The following is a 20032-nucleotide window of genomic DNA, read 5'->3' on the forward strand; positions in this document are numbered from 1 at the left end:
TTAAAGAAATACAGTACACAACAACAAATGTACATCTGTGGATTTGCCTTGTAAATCAACCTTTAAAAGAGTAAAAATGATTATGAAGACATCACAACAGATGTGCTCTGTTAAATATACATATCTGTGCACTTGGTTTAACTTTAGATGCTGTTAAATCCCACACACTAGTCCTTCAAACAACTACAAGTTACATTAAATGAAAACCTGTTTTCAACATTTTTCTCCCATTTCATGTTGTCTTCTCTTTACAGTTGGGTGTAGTTTGTTGATAAAGCACTGCTGATGAAAATGTGGAACTGCAACATAGAGAAGGTTTGCAGACTCATGTTGTTAGTGTAATATTGACCAACCAGATATTTGCGACATTATGAACACTGCTGTTTCAAAATATTTCTCCTGTTCACACAGCACATGAAATACAACTACATCTGTTTTAGTTTCTACATTTTCTTGTGATGTGAAGATGTGGAGCCTTCAAAACCTGCTGTTCATCATCTGCAGTGAGTTATTTGAATTATATGAACACACATTTATTTCTTTTTATGCAAATACAATCATCTTAAGATGAGGGGCACCGACTGTTATACTTAGGTTATATTTATATTATGTCAATGAGTTATAACGCCCTGCGATGGACTGGCGATCTGTACAGGGTATAACCCGCCTAGCCCAATGTCAGCTGGGATAGGCTCCAGCTCCCCCATGACCCTTGAGGATAAGCGGTATAGATAATGAATGAATGAATGAATGAGTTAACAGAACATAATATGAAGGTCAGTTTTCTCTCTCTCTCTCTCTCTCTCTCTCCCCAGCTGCAGCAGTTTGGCGAGGTATAGACACACAGATAAAGTGTGAGAAAGCCAGTCTGTTGTAATGGCTCTCTTTATAGGTTATAAATTTATCACAGCGGGCGCCCCCATAGCCGAAAGGTTTGGGGCACGTACCACATTGGCCTTAGCGTCCTGTGTAGTTAATATATTTTAAATAGAAATATTAGATGTGAAGAAGCAGGGTCCCTTGTAAAGACAAATAAACACTTAACAATTAAAGCAGTAATGCTGCCCCCATGTGACCTGTATGGATTATGTGAGCAGCTCTCCATCTCATAAGATTTATTTATGAATTTCATTTATTTTTATTATTATTATTTTTATTCTAAATAAATATACAAAATTAAACAAAAGTGTTACCATATGGTTTATTATACCAGACTTCACTAAAAAGTAATTTTCATCTGTGGTCCTTTGTTAGGTCAGTTAAAGACAAGACATGACACGTAATATAAAATTACACATAGTAGTACATGAGTAGTGCATGGATATTTTAGACAAAGCAGAACTAATAAAATAGAGTCTTTGGCTACAGAGATGAGTTGCTTCAGCAGACATATGAATTTAAAGCTGCTGTGAGAACTGCATGTCTTTATGTCATCTGGTTGGACATTCCACTGAGTTGTGGTTTTCACAGAGCATGCTGACTGCCCAAATGCAGCATGATGAGGGAACTGTACAGTCTAAAGATCTTCAGGATCTCAGGATATCAAGATGAGAGTAAACAAAGTCACATAATGGAGGACAGCTCGAGCCATTTCTAAGTTTATACACATGACACAAATTTGAAAGTAATCTGAAAGATTTTGTTTCTCCAGCATCCTTCAATGAAGTATTCTTTTTAACAGTTTCTTTCATTTCTTTTCATAAAGACTGTGTAACAAGACTAATCTTAGGTGCACATATACACACCTCAGTCATGTTTTTTCTCATATAAAGAGTATGTAAGTGTTGATTTCTTAATAAAGCTAATGCAAATATGGAACTGCAACATACAGAAGTTTAACTGATGCATGTTGTGGGTATATTTTTAACACACCGGATATTCACAACATGACATAAATATAACACATAACATAGTTCACAGCTACATCTGTTTTAGTTTCTACATTTTCTTGTGATGTGAAGATGTGGAGCCTTCAAAACCTGCTGTTCATCATCTGCAGTGAGTTATTTGAATTATATGAACACACATTTATTTCTTTTTATGCAAATACAAGTAGTGTACATGGCAGGTTGCTTTGTCCTGGTAATGTTGTAATGATCTATTTAATTAAAACAGTCAGCATTAATGTGATAAAATAAATAAATCAAAGATACCAGAGCAGATATGCTGTGAGAATCAAATGTGCCTCTCTGTTCAGTGTCAATATGAGATTTATAAATAAATAAATAGAGAAACTTCGTTTCCTGGTGTTTTTTCTATTTCATCTTGTCTTGTCTTCACAGTTGCTCTGATCTGTGTGACCAGTACAGCAGCAGTGATCCATGTGTCTGGATATGAAGGGAGAGATGTTAATGTTTCCTGCTCCTATGGAGAAGGTTATGAGTCCTATGAGAAATACCTGTGCAGGAATGACTGTGGCAACAGTGATGTTCTGATTACGACTACAAAAGCAAAGAAGAACAAATACTCCATCTATGATGACAAAAAGAGAAGAGTCTTCACAACGACCCTCTCTGATCTGAGCTCTGTGGATGCTGGGAAATACTGGTGTGGGGTGACCAGGACTGGAAAGGATATCTACACTGAAGTAAGAGTGGAAGTAGAGCCAGGTAAATACTAAATACGTTTTGGTCTACTATATTAACTGGCACATAGTTAGTTTTAGATTAATATGTTATCCTCAAAACAGATGTTCATCCTTTAAATTTTGATTCAGTGTTTTAGATTAAACTGCAGAGCAGACTATAAAGTATATAATTGCTCCAGATTGAGGGTTGTTCTGTCTGTATATAGTGAGCACTTAACTTTTGATGTTTATTTAATGATACTTCTGTATTTATTTAAAATTAAAAAAGTCCAGCATTTTCATACTGTGTTTGCTGCTTGTACTCAATGGTTAGCACTTGCCTCACAGGCAGGTTTCGAGTTCAAATCCCAGTAGCCCATGTGGAGTTTCCATGTTCTCCTTGTACCTGTGTGGATTTTCTAATTGATGATTCTAAATTGCCCAAAGGTGTGAAACTGAGTGTGAATAGTTGTTCGTCTGTATATGTCAGCTTGGCGACCTGTCTGGGGGGGGACCCCACTGACCCTTAAGGTTGAACAGTATAGAAAATGGATGGATGGGTCCTTTTATTCAAATATAGATCAAGATACATCTGTCTGTCCTTGTAACAGTCTGATGTTGTTTATTTCACTGACAGACAGCTGCTGTGATCGTTCCACCAACATTCAAAGTTATGAGGGAGGTTCAGTGTCCATCAGTTGTTCATATGAGTCTGAGGACCAGAACAACCTGAAGTACATCTGCAGAGGAAAGCAGCCCTCCACATGTCTGCAGCAGGCACTAATCACCTCTGACAACAAACGAAAAGGACGGTTCAGACTTACTGATGACAAGGAGTCAAGGAAATTCACAGTGAACATTACCAGTTTGACCCAAGAGGATTCTGGGTTGTACCTTTGTGGCGTCAGGTTGAAAGGTTTTATGGAGCTGTGCTCTTTGTAAACTCTTGGTATATCTGTGTGAATTCACATATTCACATGTGTATTTACAAGTTGTTGGAAATAAATTTTCCTTGTGATTTGTGGTGATATACTATGTATACATGTATACTTGATTCCCTCCATATGAGTTGAACTGAACTGAGTCGTGTAATGCTGATTCTTGTTTTCAGGAAACAATTTTTATTCTTTTTGTGGTCTTCAGATGCAGAACCATCTCGCTGTGTGGTTTTCATGTGCCTCTAAATCTGGTTGTACTGTGCTGTGCTAATGCTGACATTTGCATTTGTCACGATTTATAAATACAAAGTGCAAAGTACGGTTTACACACAACATGCTAAAACACACAAACAAATACATGTATACACGCTTTAACTATGATTCAGTTTGTATTGTTCCAGAAGCTGGAGTCAACATTAACATGTGAAAGACTCTTATAGGGTTCATATAGACTGTAATGTTCATCATTAATATATAAACATGTGAATGAATATGTTGATGAATATGATGTTGGTGGCACCAGAGTAAAGTGTCATGATGCGGCAGCTGGGGCCGCATCGGGGAGGGTTCAGGGATTATTTTCTGTTTTGTGTTCTTTTCTCGTTTGCCGCAGGCTGGGAGGCGGAGCCGGAGGTTGAGTTCTCTGTGTAGCGACGACCAGGCACACCTGCGCAGCCTTCCACACCTGTCTCCACTTTCCCCTCATCACTCTCCCTATTTAACCTGCCCTCTGTTTTCCCTTCCTCGCCAGTTCTTCATTGCAGTTCACCACTGATCATGCCATATGCTCCAGGCTGTACTAACTCCTCCTGCTGCTCCCCCGTTCCTCGTCCCTAGTGTGTTTCCACACCGCTGTGCCTCCCTTGGGTCCCTGGCTGTTTCCTCGCCCTGTCTCTCCTGTGTGCTCTCCCAGTGCTCCAGGTCGCTCACGTGGTCTCTCCTGTGTCGTTCCTCCTGTTCCCCTGGTCCCTGCCTGGTCGTCCTGGCTCTCGAGCTCCAGCCCGTCCTCCCGGCCTCCCTCGCCTGCCTTCTACCTGCGCTATTCCCCGGGCCCCGCTCTGGTCACGGACCCAGACCCTGCCAGACCCACCGCTCTTTTGGCGGCCTCTTTGTGTTCTTCCCCAGCCCTTTTGGCTCCTTGTTTTCTTTGGACAATAAACGCCCTGGTGAATCCGCATCTTTGAGTCCTCCCCTTTTCACTGCCAAGGCGCTTCATAACAGAAGAACTGGTCACAGAATGGACTCAGCGGACAATCTCACTGGGATGGACCTGAGAGACTTCATCCGGCGGCAGAGCGCTCGTCTCCGCCAGCATGAGCAGGCCCTCTCCCTGCTGCAGGCTGAGAACCAACACCTCCACACGAAGCTCAACGAGCTGTCCGCTGCCGCGGCGGTTCCCTCGGCCGTGGCCACTGCTCCACGCTCCCCTGAACCCCGCCTACCTCACCCCGAGGTCTACGACGGCACCCTGGGGAATTGTCGAGGCTTCCTGCTCCAGTGCCAAAACGTCTTCGCCCTCAAGCCGCTGTGTTATGACACCGAGCACAAAAAGATCAGCTATGTGGTCGGGCTGCTACAGGGACGCGCCCTCGCCTGGGCAGAGGCAGAGGGCTCCTAGAGACCCTGGAGCACTCGCTCCCTCAACAACTTCCTGACTCTGTTCCGAGCGGTGTTCGACTTGCCCGATCACGCTGGCAATGTTGCCCAGCGCCTCCTCGCCCTCTCTCAGGGGACCCGGTCGGTGGCAGACTACGCGGTGGAGTTCCGGATCCTGGCTGCAGAGACCGGGTGGGACGAACCCGCCCTTCGGGGCATCTTTATCCGGGGACTCGCCGAGCGGCTCAAGGATGAGCTCGCCGCCCGGGACGAACCGCCGACGCTGGACGCTCTCGTATCCCTCGCGGTGCGCCTGGACAACCGCCTTCGGGAGAGGCGGTGGGAGAAGCACGCCACCTCCAGCAGCCGGCCGGCTCCACCGGCCCCCCCTCCTCGGCGTAAAGCAAAGAGAAAGTGATCAGTTAAGAAACTTTAGTCATTAAATCTAAGATTTGGGGTAAAATCTTTTCATTAATGTGTGAAGTCTATCATTCATGGACATCAGAATAGATGTGGTTTCTCCCTGTGATGCCAGGCCTCAACTGCAAACTGGCGGGGAGCGTGGATCATCCCCCGACCCCTGTGAGCCCATGCAGCTGGGCAGGGCACTCCTCACCCAGGAGGAGAGAGAGTCACGGGTCAGGGAAGGTCGGTGTATTTACTGTGGTGCCCCTGGTCATTTCATGTCTGCCTGCCCGGTCCGCCCAAAAGGGCCGGGCTCACCCCTAGTGCCGAGGTTAGTGGTGAGCAATACTATTAGCAAGAATAAATCCCGGTTGGTCCTGCCCCTCACTATTAATTTTGCCCAGTCTTCCTTATCTGTCTCTGCTCTTCTAGACTCCGGAGCTGATGGGAATTTTGTGGAGGCGGCCTGGTGCGCTAAGAATCGCATACCCCCCAAACCCCTGGAAGTTCCCCTAGTCGTCACCGCCTCGCCCACGTCACCCATTGCACTCCCCCTCTAGAAGTTATAGTTTCTGGCAATCACCGCGAACACCTCCGTTTTTTTATCCTCTCCACTTCCTCCACTTCGGTGATCCTGGGGTTCCCTTGGTTCCAGCTCCACAATCCCCACATAGACTGGCGGGGGGGTCGGGTGCTGGGCTGGAGCACCATGTGCCATGCTGTCTGTTTACAGTCGGCGCTTCCACCGGCACCTGGCGTGACCGCTCCGGTTCCGGATTCCCCCGACCTCAGCTCTGTGCCCCCCGAGTATCACGACCTCGCACCCGTCTTCTGCAAGCACCGCGCCACGTCACTCCCCCCTCACCGGCCGTACGATTGCTCCATTGACCTCCTCCCGGGCGCGTCATTCCCCTCCAGCAAGCTGTACAGCTTGTCGCGGCCCGAGAGGGAGTCAATGGAGCAGTATATCCGAGAGTCTCTCGCCGCGGGTCTCATCCGGCCCTCTTCTTCCCCTCTGGGGGCCGGGTTCTTCTTCGTGGGGAAGAAGGACGGCTCTCTTCGGCCATGCATAGACTACCGGGGTTTGAACCGCATCACCGTGCGCATAAGTATCCGCTCCCCCTCCTGAATTCGGCCTTCGGCCTTTTACTAAACTAGACCTGCGCAACGCATACCATCTGGTCCGAATTCGGGAGGGGGACGAGTGGAAAACGGGGTTTAATACCCCCCTCGGTCACTTCGAGTACCTCGTGATGCCCTTCGGCTTAACCAACGCGCCCGCGGTGTTCCAGCACCTGATTAATGACGTCCTCCGGGACTTCCTCAATCACTTCGTCTTCCACTCCACCACCGTCAGCTTCCTGGGGTTTTGTGTGGGGCCAGGACAAATCCTGGCCGACCCCGAGATGGTTAAGGCGGTGGTAGCGTGGCCCCGCCCCTCCACCCGGCGCAAGCTCCAACAGTTCCTGGGCTTCGCTAACTTTTACCGGAGGTTTATCCGGAACTATAGCCAGCTCGCCTCCCCGCTCACCCAGCTTACCTCTCCTGCTAAGCCCTTTCACTGGACTCCCCCGGCCGAGGCGGCGTTCGTAAAACTAAAAACTCTATTTTCCACCGCCCCTATCCTGACCCAACCTGATCCCTCTAGACAGTTTATAGTAGAGGTAGACGCCTCAGACTCCGGGGTGGGGGCCGTCCTGTCCCAGCGAGCCGGGGAAGACGGCAAACTCCACCCCTGCGCCTTCTTCTCCCGCCGACTGTCCCCGGCAGAGCGGAACTATGATGTGGGGAACAGAGAGCTCCTGGCGGTGAAGCTGGCACTGGAGGAGTGGCGACACTGGCTGGAGGGGGCGGAACAGCCATTCGTAGTGTGGACAGACCACAAAAATCTCTCCTAAATCCAGTCCGCCAAGCGGCTCAACTCCCGCCAGGCACGCTGGCAGCTGTTTTTCACCCGTTTTAATTTCACATTGACTTTCAGACCAGGAACCCGCAACGCTAAGCCTGATGCGCTGTCCCGCCAGCACTCTCCCGACGAAGATACGCCCTCTCCAGCCACCATCGTGTCGCCCTTCCGGGTGCTCGGGGCCGTTACCTGGGAACTCCAGAACCAAATCCAGGAGGGACTTCGCACGGACCCTGACCCAGGTAACGGTCCCCCTAACCGTGCTTTTGTTCCCCAGGGAGCCCGTTCCGCCGTCCTCCAGTGGGCTCACTCCTCCCGCTGGTCCTGCCACCCCGGACTCTCCCCGACCCTGCATCTCCTTCGGCGGTTCTTCTGGTGGCCCACTATAGAAGAGGATGCTCAGCGTTTCGTGGCAGCTTGCTCGGTCTGTGTCCGGGGAAAGGCCTCACACCGCCCACCTGCTGGACTCCTGCGCCCCCTGCCCGTGCCCTCCAGACCCTGGTCTCACATAGCCTTGGACTTTATTTCTGGTTTGCCCCGCTCCCTGTGCCTCCCTTGGGTCCCTGGCTGTTTCTTCGCCCTGTCTCTCTTGTGTGCTCTCCCAGTGCTCCAGGTCGCTCACGTGGTCTCTCCTGTGTCGTTCCTCCTGTTCCCCTGGTCCCTGCCTCGTCTCCTGGCTCTCAAGCTCCAGCCCGTCCTCCCGGCTTCCCTCGCCTGCCTTCTACCTGCGCTATTCCCCGGGCCCCGCTCTGGTCACGGACCCAGACCCTGCCAGAGCCACCGCTCTTTTGGCGGCCTCTTTGTGTTCTTCCCCAGCCCTTTTGGCTCCTTGTTTTCTTTGGACAATAAACGCCCTGGTGAATCCGCATCTTTGAGTCCTCCCTTTTTCAGTGCCAAGGCGCTTCATAACATAAAGAGTGTCCAGAGTGGAATGGGTTGATTAAACACACTTAGTAAATTTGATGGCATTTTGGCATTGTTACCAAAGCAGACAGTGAAAGTGGAGTACAAGAAAAACATTAAATTTAATTCTCTAGTTTCAATGAACATTTGTAGTAAATTTAATTTTCAAGTGACCTTTACACCAAGGGGACATTTTGACCAGATGGTGGTGCTATAACTGATCCTCTGACATATCACTATATTAACTGAACCTGTTTACATATTTTGTTCATTCTTGTCTTTTTAGATTTATTTTATAATTCTACACGACTCAAGGAACAGTTCCTCTAAGCAGCAGAGCATTTTGCAACTTGTTACCAATTATAACAATATCAATAACAACTGAAGAGCATACTCCACATACATGACTGTGGTCAAACTTTGCATTTTGGGGTACTTTTGTACAAAATTATGGTCATAATAATCTGGTTTGCATTATTTCCAGTAACATATGACCATATTCTTGTACAACTGTAATCCAACCTTCAAACTTTCTGTTGGACATTGTGATCATTTGCATTTAAATTCATTACTTTTATGCTATTACATTCATTACTAACTGTTTACGAGCAGTATATATGAACTTTTTGTAAATATTAATGAATAAAGAAAATGACAGAATATAGAACATAATGAGCATTGATTCAACACCACACATAGCAATCTCATATGACATGTTTATGATTTTTTTTTAACTCGACAGAAGAAATTTTCTACCTATACCCATCAAAACTGAATCAGAATATGTGCTATGCTATTGAGTTTTCAGGTTTTCTTAATCAAGGAGTATTTTATTGATGCTAACAACACAGCACAACAAAGTAAACAATAAAGTAATTCAAGAGTGTCAACTAACACTTGGAGTCACCTTCTTCAGTATCCTGACAGCATTGAGATGGTTGGGTATCGTTTACGATGAGTCATGCACTTGTCTCTCTCAATTAACAGAGAGTGGGTTTTACAGTTTATGTCCTTTTCGAGGGTCATGCGCGACTCCTCCAGGTGGGACAGGGACCCCCTGGCCTCGCTCAGCTGCTGGTGCAGAGATGCCAGAGTGGCATCAATCTGCCTCACCTCCCCCTCCAAACTACAGACACGGGCAGGAAGTGAGGAGAGGGACAGACCGAAAGGACATAGATAATGTTGGTTTTGTGTGTTTGTGTTACCTAGGTGTTACTGATGTTGTGGGGACCTAAGTCTGTTCACACAGATACATTATAGGGACCTGTCTTCCTTATGAGGACAAAAAGCAAGTCCTCATAATGTAAATCATTACATTTTAAGGTGAAGATATGTTTTAAGGTTAGAGTAAGGCTAGATTGAGGTTGAGGTTAGGCTAAGGGTAAGGGTTAGACAAGTAGTACTTATGGTTAAGGTTAGAGTAAGAAAATGAATGTAAGTCAATGTAATGTCCCCTGAAGTCATGGAGGCAAGACTCTGTTTGTGTATCTGTGTGTATGTTTACCTGAGCTGGGGCTCATCCCTGCAGTGCTCCATGTTGGGTCTGAGGGAGCGAAGGTAAAGTCTGGACTGAGCTACTCTCAGCGGTGCCTCTTTGTTGTGGATGGCCTGCTGTAGAGCCACAACGTTCCTCTCCTGGGTCCCAATCTGCTCCAAGACCTGTGCATACACATGATCATACAACAGATAATCAATTAATCAGTCAGCCAATCGCCCCACCTGTCTGTCTGTCTACCTGTGCAAGCTTCATCTCCAGCTGGGTCTTGGCCTCTATCAGCTCCTCACAGCGCTGGCTGAAGGCTCGGTCCACACGGGAGCACTGGACTCTCAGATCCTCAGTGGTGTCCTGCAGCACTCGCTCCACCAGCAGCCTGATACACATAAACACCATCACTTACTGAACATATGAAATCATATGCCACAGTGTCACTTTCAGTCTCTTTCACACAGTCTGAGCCACACTGTGCTCTGACCTGAGACTGTGGGTGGCCTGTTCCTCCTGCAAAGCCTTGCTCAGGTTGTCCTGTGTAAACTTTGTCCACGATGTGGGGTTACACACCCTGCAGCAGACCAGAGGGTAGATTGTGTATTAAGTATGAAGGCTATCAGCACAGTTTCTCATTTTCAGAGGTAAATTTATTCCATGTATTCATACAAACACACACACACACACACACACACACACACACACAAAGACTCACTGATCCTGCATGGCGGCTGAGCTGGGGTGACGCTGAGTATCTGGACTCATGTTACTGTATCTTCCACAGTGGTCGTCAAAGTTGTAGGCCTGGTACTTATCAGACCAGTCCAACTCTAACGTCTGCTTGGACTCTCTGTTCAACCTGATACACACACAAACACAGAAAATTCATCTCTCAAGCTAATGAAGGCATTCAAGAGTGACGTGCATCTAATAAACAGGACTTACTTGATCTGAGTGACAACCTGAGCTGTAGTTCTCTTGAGAAGAGCCTGCACGCTCCTGATCAGGTCCACTTCCTACAAAACACATGGTCAGGCTCCTGGTTAGAGTCACAATGAGCCTCTGCTGGTGCTGTGTCACTGATACATTGAATATAGTATTAGACTCTCCTTCCCATGAATGTTACTGCAAGGTCATAACCGAATTATAATCTTACAGGGCTGCATCTAATGATTGATAATTATTCTCCTGATCAATTTACCTGCTGAATATTTTTCACAAATCAATCATTTGGTTAATGAAGCATCAGGAAAAAAGTTGTTCATCCTAATTTTCTAGAGCCTGAGGTGATATCATCAAATTACTTGTTTTGTCTGACCAACAGTCCAAAAGACAATGATATTAAATTTACTGTAATGCAAGACAAGGATAAGCAGCAAAGAAGCAGAAACCATCAAATGTTTGTGATGCATTTTTGCTCAAAAATGGACTCCAAGGAAGACCTGATTAATCAGAATGGTTGTATATTAATTTAACTGACCATCATTGCAACTTCATTTGTTTTTTATTAGAAAGTGTCCATACATTTTGTTTTTGTGTGCTTTATTTAATTTATTTATCAAAAATATATCCCATATTTGTCCTGTTTATAGGGCTATTGATTGTAGACTATTCTTTATTCATCACACTGATGTACAGACAGGGATCCTTAGTGATGCTTTGTTTCACTTCACTTTACTAAACTTTATATAGCCGGTGATCACCTTTAACAGCTCCTCCTCCACAGAGTCTTTGACCAGGTCTGGTCCCAGTCTTCTTGTCCTGCAGTTCAGATTGTCGGTGGCGATGGCATACGGAGTCTCAGTGGCGTCCAGCGCTTTCTCCAGCCGCCTCTTCAGCCCCAGTAGTGACTCGGTGTCGGCCAGCAGCTGATCGATGTGCCGCTGCAGCTCTGACTTCCAGTAGTGGATCTCTTGTAGTCTCTCTCCCAATAGACGCGTTCCCTCGGCCTGGGTCTGCAAAGTGGCTGCCTCGGTGTCCTGGGACAGAGTTTTGGACTCTCGCTGGATGCTCCGGGCCTGGTAGCGGTCGGTACCAGCCTGTTGGAGGATGGTGTGGTAGTTGGAGAACCACTCAGCCGGGGTGTATTTAGCGGAGCGGTACCCCGCGGTGGCTGAGCCCGAGGACGGCTGTGGGATCTCTACAGGTGGATCCTTCTCTGGAACCCCCAAAGCCACAGCTCTGCTGTCATAGTGTGGCCGAGGAACTAAAACCTCAGAGCTCATTTTTGATAATTACAGATATACGAAAAAATAAACTAAAACCGATCAGTTAATGTAAACAGATTTAGGTCTTAACAAAAAGCAGCATCAGAGATGAACAGTGTTCACAGTCCTGGAGTGGACCAAGCCGTGTGTTTGTTTGGTGTCGCCTGGTTACACATGTTGGCAGGATCAGCTTTGGCTCAGATAACTAATGAGCTGATGCAGATTAAATGACAGTTTCAGTCACTGGACAACTGTAACATATACAACAGACTATGCAATAATGAAATCATCAATAATAAAAAAAAATCCGGGGTTCACTCCAACTAAGAATTACACAATATAACTGAAAAGAACTGCACCTGATGTGTTTAGGACCCACCACCTGTATTTGTGGTTGTTGTTCTCCTCTTCATTATTTTCTTATTGTAAGCTTACAGGGGAATTATTCACTCATAATTAAGGTGTGAAAGTTATAAAGCACACAGTTCAATCAGGGGAGACTTTTAAGAAGAACTCAAGAGAAAATATGAAGTAGAATAAAATGTATCGTGTTGCGTTTAGGCACAGGAATGAGGAATGAAGCCCAAGGTTTTTTGTTTTTTTGTTCTTTCATCAGCAGCATTCTTCTGCTTCAGCATTTCTCATTATGCCTCTGTTCCTGTTGACTCCAGCTCCTGCAACAGTACCAGTTTACAACAAAACAGATTGAGTCAAAAACCTTTCTCATAACCTTGAAATTTAGTGGAATGATCACAACAGCTGTCTGTCAGTGAAATAAACAACATCAGACTGTTACAAGGACAGACACCAGACACAGAAAGCTAGCTCGATGCTACAATGATTTGGTGAACAGGTTTTTATTTGGCACCAAAATCTGTGTTTCAGTCGCCATCATACTCTTCTATATACAGTATAGAAGTGACAATGTGACATATAATTTTTTTTCTTTTAATTGAGGGACATAGCTTTAGTGAAATATTATACTTTTGTGACTTCATTTTGTTGTCAAATAAATATTTGATCTTTTATCTGAATCAGATTTTAAATATGACATTAGTGTACATCATTTTTTCGACCAATTGGGCGACCATATTCCCACTCTAACTGGACCTTATTATACAAAGACTAGGAGGTGTTGCATGCCCTCTTTAGATTTCATTAACAAAAAACAACAACAACAACAACAAAAAAAAAACATATAGTTTTACATTGAAAACATATACAAAGAGGTTTATACCAAGAGAAGTGAATTTAATTTTTTGCTTCACAGTCTTTAAAAAAATGTGGCATGATGCAGCTGAAGGACATATACAAGTTGTACACATGGTTAATTGATTAATTCATTCTTATACCTGGCTCTACTTCCAGTTTTACTTCAGCAGTGTAGGGATCCATTCCAAATCTGGTCACCCCACACCAGTATTTCCCAGCATCCGTAGGATAAAGATCAGAGATGGTCACTGTGAAGACTTGATTCTTGTTGTCATCATGAATGGAGTATCTCCCCTTCTCCCCTTCTGAAGTTCTGATCACAACATCATAATTTTTGGCACAGTCATTCCTGCACAGGTACTTCTCATGAGACGTATAACCTTCTTCATAGGGGCAGGAAACTGTAACTTCTCTCCCTTTGTATCCAGCTGCATGGATCACCTCTGCTGCACGGGTCACACGACTCAGAGCAACTGCAAGAAGAGAACATAGAATAGACAAAATAATCTAGCAAAAACCCCCTTGTATTTTGATTTTTAAAATTTTATTAAACCTGAGAAACTGGATGAACAATGGGTTTTGAGAGCTCCACATCTTCATGTTACTGCAAGGGCACATAGAAAAACACAGCTGATGTGATTCTAGAGGAGAAGAGAACATGACATAGATAAAATGTCTTCATTTAGTATAATTTTTTTGTTTCAGTTGAATTTATTGGATATCAGATTAATTGGTCTCTGAAAAATACTGTATTTCCATTTGCCCATGATTTGTTTCTAACCTTATAGGCTACAAAACTCTCCATGTGTTGCAGCTGTGTAATGATATTGCTTAAGTCAAAGGATGATCAAGGCAAAGGAATCTGTCCCTAAACACTAGTATTTAGATAAACAAGATTAAATCAGTTGATTTAATATAAAGGACTTACTGCAGATGAAGAACAGGACATGACACCTCAACATCCTCGTGACACTGGTAGGAAACACAGGAACCACAGCAGTGGCTGTGTGGTTGGAACGAAACTGTCCGTGTAGATGTGTGAACCTTTCATACATCTCATCCCACTTCTTCACACAGACAGCAGGGTTTAATGTTGGTGGCATGTGCCCCAGTATAAATGAGCTGTGTCCCAGTATAAATGCTACAATTAATTTTTAACAACAATAAATGTGGATCATTGCATTAATTCAGATAATTACGGCATACTGATGGGAAAAGAATAGATGTATTTCTACTCAAACGTGTAGCGAGAGTACGTGTAGTAAGAGTATTAACTCCAAATAGTAGCTATAGCCCACACACACATTCTGCAGTGTATGTCACTGAGCGGCAGGTGAACACACATGTAGCTTCCTCATGTGTTGGTGCGCGACAGTGAGTGCAGTTTGAGGTTTTGGTAACGTGACACAACAACAGTCATATTTTATTTTTTTTTTAATTATTGAAACCCAATTACCTTATACTAACTAAAACATTATTGCATGACTTCTGTGGATGTGTGTTTGTTATTATTTGGATGGAATAGTTTGCTTTTTCTGCCATGGAACATGTTCAGAATGTTCATGTATCATAAAACTAATATGTTCATATACAGTCATTAATATCTAACTACTTGTACCAGAAGTAGTTTTAGTAGGAGTGTGGCATTGGTGTAAATGTGACCATACTGATGTGACATTGAACATAACGCACTGTGAGATGTTTCCATGGCCTCAGCAACACAATCAGTGCCATAACAGTTAACCACATTAAAACATTCATGGACTGAACTGTTAAGTTAATGAGTGTATTCTGCTGGTGTGGAAATATTGTTGCAAACAGAAAAAGCAGCATGATGAGAGTCACGCACACACAAACACACAAACACGTACATACAGGAAGAGGAAACTTTATCTGTCAGATGCTATGAACCATTGCCATTTCTCAATTTTTTTCTTTTCTTGACTTAAAATTCTGATACTTTCACTTTCTTACTGAGAAAAATTGATATTTTCAATCTGACAAAATTGTATTATGTTTATGAAGCTTAGAAACATTCAGTAGTTTCTCTTAATGGCACTTGTTTTCTCAAAATGTCAGATTTATATTCAAATCATAATTGTTTCATGTGACTAGTTTAAGTTATTTCACAGCTTGAGTTATGATTTTGATCAGTCTAAGTTTTTACTTAGCCCACAGATGATTATGAATCTTTTACTTTTTGAAGATATTATGGGCTTGTTTTAGAAATACACAGGCATGCAGAATTTCTCCTGTGGATTAAAGAAAATGTAAAATCCTCCTAAATACTGTTGTTATGACTGGTTCATTTCACCTATGACATCAACAATCCCTTCTCTCCATTAATGTATTACTCTATGTATGTATTTTGCATTATAACCTCTACATGCTCTCATCTCGCTTTGAGTTTTTTTTAAATAGCTCACAGTTCCTCTGCACTACTTTCTTCACTGGAACATACTGTCACATTGCAAAGTAAAATGATAAATCATTGTATAACAAACCTGACAGCTACTGAAGCCACTGACAAAGTAATGACATTGTTACATTTGTTTATTTAATACAGGAAACTGTACTATTGTGTTGTTGCTAAAGGTCTATAGTATATATCCTACTCAAGGACATTTCAGTATTTAGCTGAAACATTTTTTGCTAAGAATGCAGGTGAAAAAATCTGAAATATTTTTTATACCACCAGTCCATTACAAACAATCGTGAGTCTAAAGGCAAACAAAGCTGTAAAAACTGTAAAAGCGCTTAATGTATGTTCATATACAAGGTCCTTATAGAATAAGTCTGCACATATAATAACATAAGTCTGATCTGCTTTTTAATCTGACAGTATAGAAAGGCTGGATCAGTAAATGAAAAATCATTGATTTGCTGTTAACTGTCACTTTACAAACTTGATATTTTTCAGGCCATAATTTGGGGACAAATGAGCAGTATGCAAAGTTAGACCACATTCATGCATACTGGTAAGTTGTTGTACCTATTTGCAGGTAGAGTAGACCTCTGTCAAAGTGAGTATCTGGCACAGAGACTCTTGTTGGTCTTCATCAACATCATCATCATGGTGCAGGGTGCTCTGCTGTGTGCAGGAGGCCAGGCTTGAGTACGCCACATCTTCTTGAAATTCATAAATCTTAATGAAAAAATCAACAAACAAATGAATACATAAGTTTTATTTGCACAGAGAAGCAGAGGCTCCAGTGATCTGTCAAAACTTAGTCATGTTATTATTTTATGTGCAACGGTGTAAAATGAACTGCAGACCATTGTACACTTTGGTCCAGAAGACGATCACACCTACAGGCCATACAATGCAATGTGATATGAATACTTATGGACCTAAGAACATGACCTACAGCAGCACCTTCAGGTCAAATGAATAAACATGTCTTGAGGAGGTAGCTCAATGAAATAGGCTGCAAATGTTGAATGAATCTTATCATTTGTTTTGGGGCCTTCTGCTTTTCCCTTTCACTTGCGTGAACATCAAAATCAGTTTTAGACACTGTGAGCTTTACTCTACTGCCACCATCTGGACAAAATGTCACCCTTGCACATGACAGGTCTCATAACTGCTCAGCATATTCAATTACATTTAAATAAGTGCATTGCCTGTTTTCTATTACCACCCTCAGGTCAAACAAAAGGAGTTCATTCTGTCCTGTGTGTCTGTAATGTGGAGTGTAATGAACATTTAGACATTTAGTTCTGTTTTCTTACATCTACAGCCTTCATCATTTCTTCTTCTTCAGAAATCCTCACCATGTTTCTGTTCACGTTGACCCCAGCTCCTGTAACTATACAAATTTACAACATAGTAGACTGAATCGTAGTTAGTGTTCTACATGTGTGTGTGTGTGTGTGTGTGTGTCAAAAATACCTTGCAGCTTGTAGTATCTATAAACCATGACAAGAACAATTGTCAGGCTCAACAGAGCAGCCAGAATTGCAGGAGAAGTAAGAAGCAAACAGTCAGTGGGTACTGTATGTGAAAAAAAGAGTTTCATTTACATGAATGATGCTAATGAATAATGTTAAAACATTATTGACAGATGCATTGCATTATGTTTCAATATTTAGAAAGTCAATGTCAGTGTCTGTGTCAGAAAACATATCATTCCAGAGTGCTAAATACAGTATGTTAACTTCTTTTAGGCCATACATGTTCTTGACCATAAACACTTTGGAATAAAAAATTCTAATGAATCCCACAAACATTCTTAATTTGTGCAAATGCTGGGGTGTTAGGTTTCTGCCATGTTAGGATCAAATCTGTAATGTAAAAGCTCCATGAATGAGGTTTAGTGCGCACATTAACACACATGTACAGACACGTGTACCTTTGATGGATTGCTCAGAGATTTGTGTTGTTGGTGACCTAGCAGGTTCCACAGTGGTGAGAGGGGTCACAGAGCTGGTGTGCTGTGGGAGAACTGTCAGAGAACAAGACTCTTAGGGTCACTAAATCTACTCATCCTTTACCTTCATAGTAAATTAATTAAAGAAATGAAGAATTCAGTGCAATATGGTTTGTAGATCTGTGACCTCTGACCTTTGACTTCCAGCTCAGCAGCAGAGAAAACATCCAGGCCGGTGTTTCTATGGACGCCACAAAGGTACGACCCAGAATCCTCTTGGGTCAAACTGGTAATGCTCACTGTGAATTTCCTTGACACCTTGTCATCAGTAAGTCTGAACCGTCCTTTTCGTTTGTTGTCAGAGGTGATTAGTGCCTGCTGCAGACATGTGGAGGGCTGGCTTTCCTCTGCAGATGTACTTCAGGTTGTTGCGGTACTGAGAGTTATACACACAACTGATGGACACTGAACCTCCCTCATAACTTTGAATGTTGGTGGAATGATCACAGCAGCTGTCTGTCAAGTGAAATAAACAACATCACAGACTTACAAGCACAGACACCAGATGTAGAATATATGAAGAAAACAATTTATCAGACAAAAAACAAACATGAAATCAAAAGGTTTGGTCCAAGGTTAGCCACCTACAGCTACATGGTACTGTACATGTCGCCATCTTCACTTATTAACAGAAGCCAGCTTTGATAGTAGAACACAGAGCTCAAACACAGGTAGCTGGTGAAGAAAAGGGGCAAAGCTGAATATGTAGTAATTTGTGCACTAGATGGACGTCTGATGGGTTATGTTGCAGTTTCTTTGCTGTTGTACCAGATAATCCCAGAACATTTGTATATGCTCTGTTATCTGCCCCATGCTAGTAAAAGAATGATTCTTCTTTTGAGTCTGTATGACGTCATTGACATCATTATGACACATATACAAACATTTCCTCAACAAACTTGTGTTTATCTAACACTCCCTTATGCAATCATCAAAAATAAAACAAAACAAACTTTTAAAAAAATGGTTACTGTTTTATGTCAGCAGCGTAGCAACCGTAGCATTGTAGCCACTCTCACCCTGGTCACCATGGTAAAAAACTGCAACATGATCCAACAAATCATCCAACACTTTGGGTATCAATAAGCTAAAGAAGATTCAGTGTATTGAAACTGATCAATTTGCCTACCTGGCTCTACTTCCAGTTTTACTTCAGCAGTGTAGGGATCCATTCCAAGGTCTGGTCACCCCACACCAGTATTTCCCAGCATCCACAGAGCTCAGATCAGAGATGGTCACTGTGAAGACTTGATTCTTGTTGTCATCATGAATGGAGTATCTCCCCTTCTCCCCTTCTGAAGTTCTGATCACAACATCATAATTTTTGGCACAGTCATTCCTGCACAGGTACTTTCTCATGAGACGTATAACCTTCTTCATAGGGGCAGGAAACTGTAACTTCTCTCCCTTTGTATCCAGCTGCATGGATCACCTCTGCTGCACGGGTCACACGACTCAGAGCAACTGCAAGAAGAGAACATAGAATAGAAGCAGATCCTGATTTAATATGATCTTGATTTTGATTTTTCACTGCATGAATACAAACATTTATCAATCAGGGCCTGTCTACCGGTTTCTAATCTTATCATGTGCTGGTTATATGATGGTGATAAGATGGTGGTTGTAACAGAGCATTGCAAAGACAAAGTAATCTGTATTGTATTTGGATAGAAATGTTCATTTAGATGAAAAAGACTTACTGCAGAGGATGAACAGCAGGCTTTGAGGGTTTCCACATCTTCATGATAAAGTAAAGGAAACAGCAAAAACAACTTCAGCTGAATACCTTTATTCACTGTGAGAATGTGTGAGGTGTGAACACACAAACAGCCCTCTGTTTAATATTGAGAATACTGAGCCTTGCAATGTGTTCTAACACCTTGCAAATATGGAAATCACTACGTTTCTTTTCTTCATTTGGCCCAATTTTGACTAATAGAGATAAATATAGCACTTAGTTGACTTAACTTTGTTCACCAAGGGGAAAATAACAGTTCTCAGTTTGGCTTAATCACTTAAGTTTAGATAGAGAGAAAAGAGACAGAGTGAGATTCCTCAGTTAACTTTTTTACACCACATGTAATACAGAACATCTATACAGGGCTCTCTGCTTCTCATCATAGATATTTCAGTTTGACATGTGTTGGACTGATCTATATCATCAGAATCTGATCCTGTGACCTGTGATCATGATCTGCTTCTTAAACCTCAGAAGTCTATGAGCTGCACTGTAAAGCATCATGGGGCCGACTTCACATGTCTTCTGACCGAATGACATCAGTGGAAAAAAAAAAAAAAAACTGCATTAACAGATGGGGGAGTGTCCAGAAATCAGAAACGGGAAAGGCAGCAAGAAAGTGATATGTCTGGTCGAACACTTCAC

General features: G+C 43.2%; 2 protein-coding genes across 3 annotated transcripts; one reads left to right on the top strand and one right to left on the bottom strand.

Moving 5' to 3' along the window:
- Window positions 1–439: 439 nt before the first annotated feature.
- LOC108875739 (polymeric immunoglobulin receptor) lies at window positions 440–3589 on the top strand. Of its 2 annotated transcripts, none has more exons than XM_051069040.1 (3): window positions 440–503; window positions 2283–2609; window positions 3204–3589. In XM_051069040.1, exons 1-3 carry the CDS (start codon window positions 467–469, stop codon window positions 3506–3508), a joined length of 669 nt encoding a protein of 222 aa, XP_050924997.1. In that variant the 5' UTR covers window positions 440–466; the 3' UTR covers window positions 3509–3589. The 2 variants fall into 2 exon arrangements, with proteins under 2 accessions (XP_050924997.1, XP_050924996.1); XM_051069039.1 differs by lacking the exon at window positions 440–503 and adding an exon at window positions 1247–1998.
- A 5637-nt stretch (window positions 3590–9226) lies between these two features.
- Window positions 9227–12139, bottom strand: LOC108875740 (tektin-4-like). Its single transcript, XM_018664854.2, has 7 exons — window positions 11504–12139; window positions 10746–10816; window positions 10516–10659; window positions 10288–10374; window positions 10050–10185; window positions 9819–9973; window positions 9227–9440 (listed from the first exon to the last, which is right to left on the bottom strand). Exons 1-7 carry the CDS (start codon window positions 12023–12025, stop codon window positions 9227–9229), a joined length of 1329 nt encoding a protein of 442 aa, XP_018520370.1. The 5' UTR covers window positions 12026–12139.
- Between the last annotated feature and the right edge of the window lie 7893 nt (window positions 12140–20032).

The sequence above is a fragment of the Lates calcarifer genome, unplaced genomic scaffold, assembly GCF_001640805.2.
Source record: "Lates calcarifer isolate ASB-BC8 unplaced genomic scaffold, TLL_Latcal_v3 _unitig_5708_quiver_918, whole genome shotgun sequence".
NCBI classification, from domain to species: Eukaryota; Metazoa; Chordata; class Actinopteri; family Centropomidae; genus Lates; species Lates calcarifer.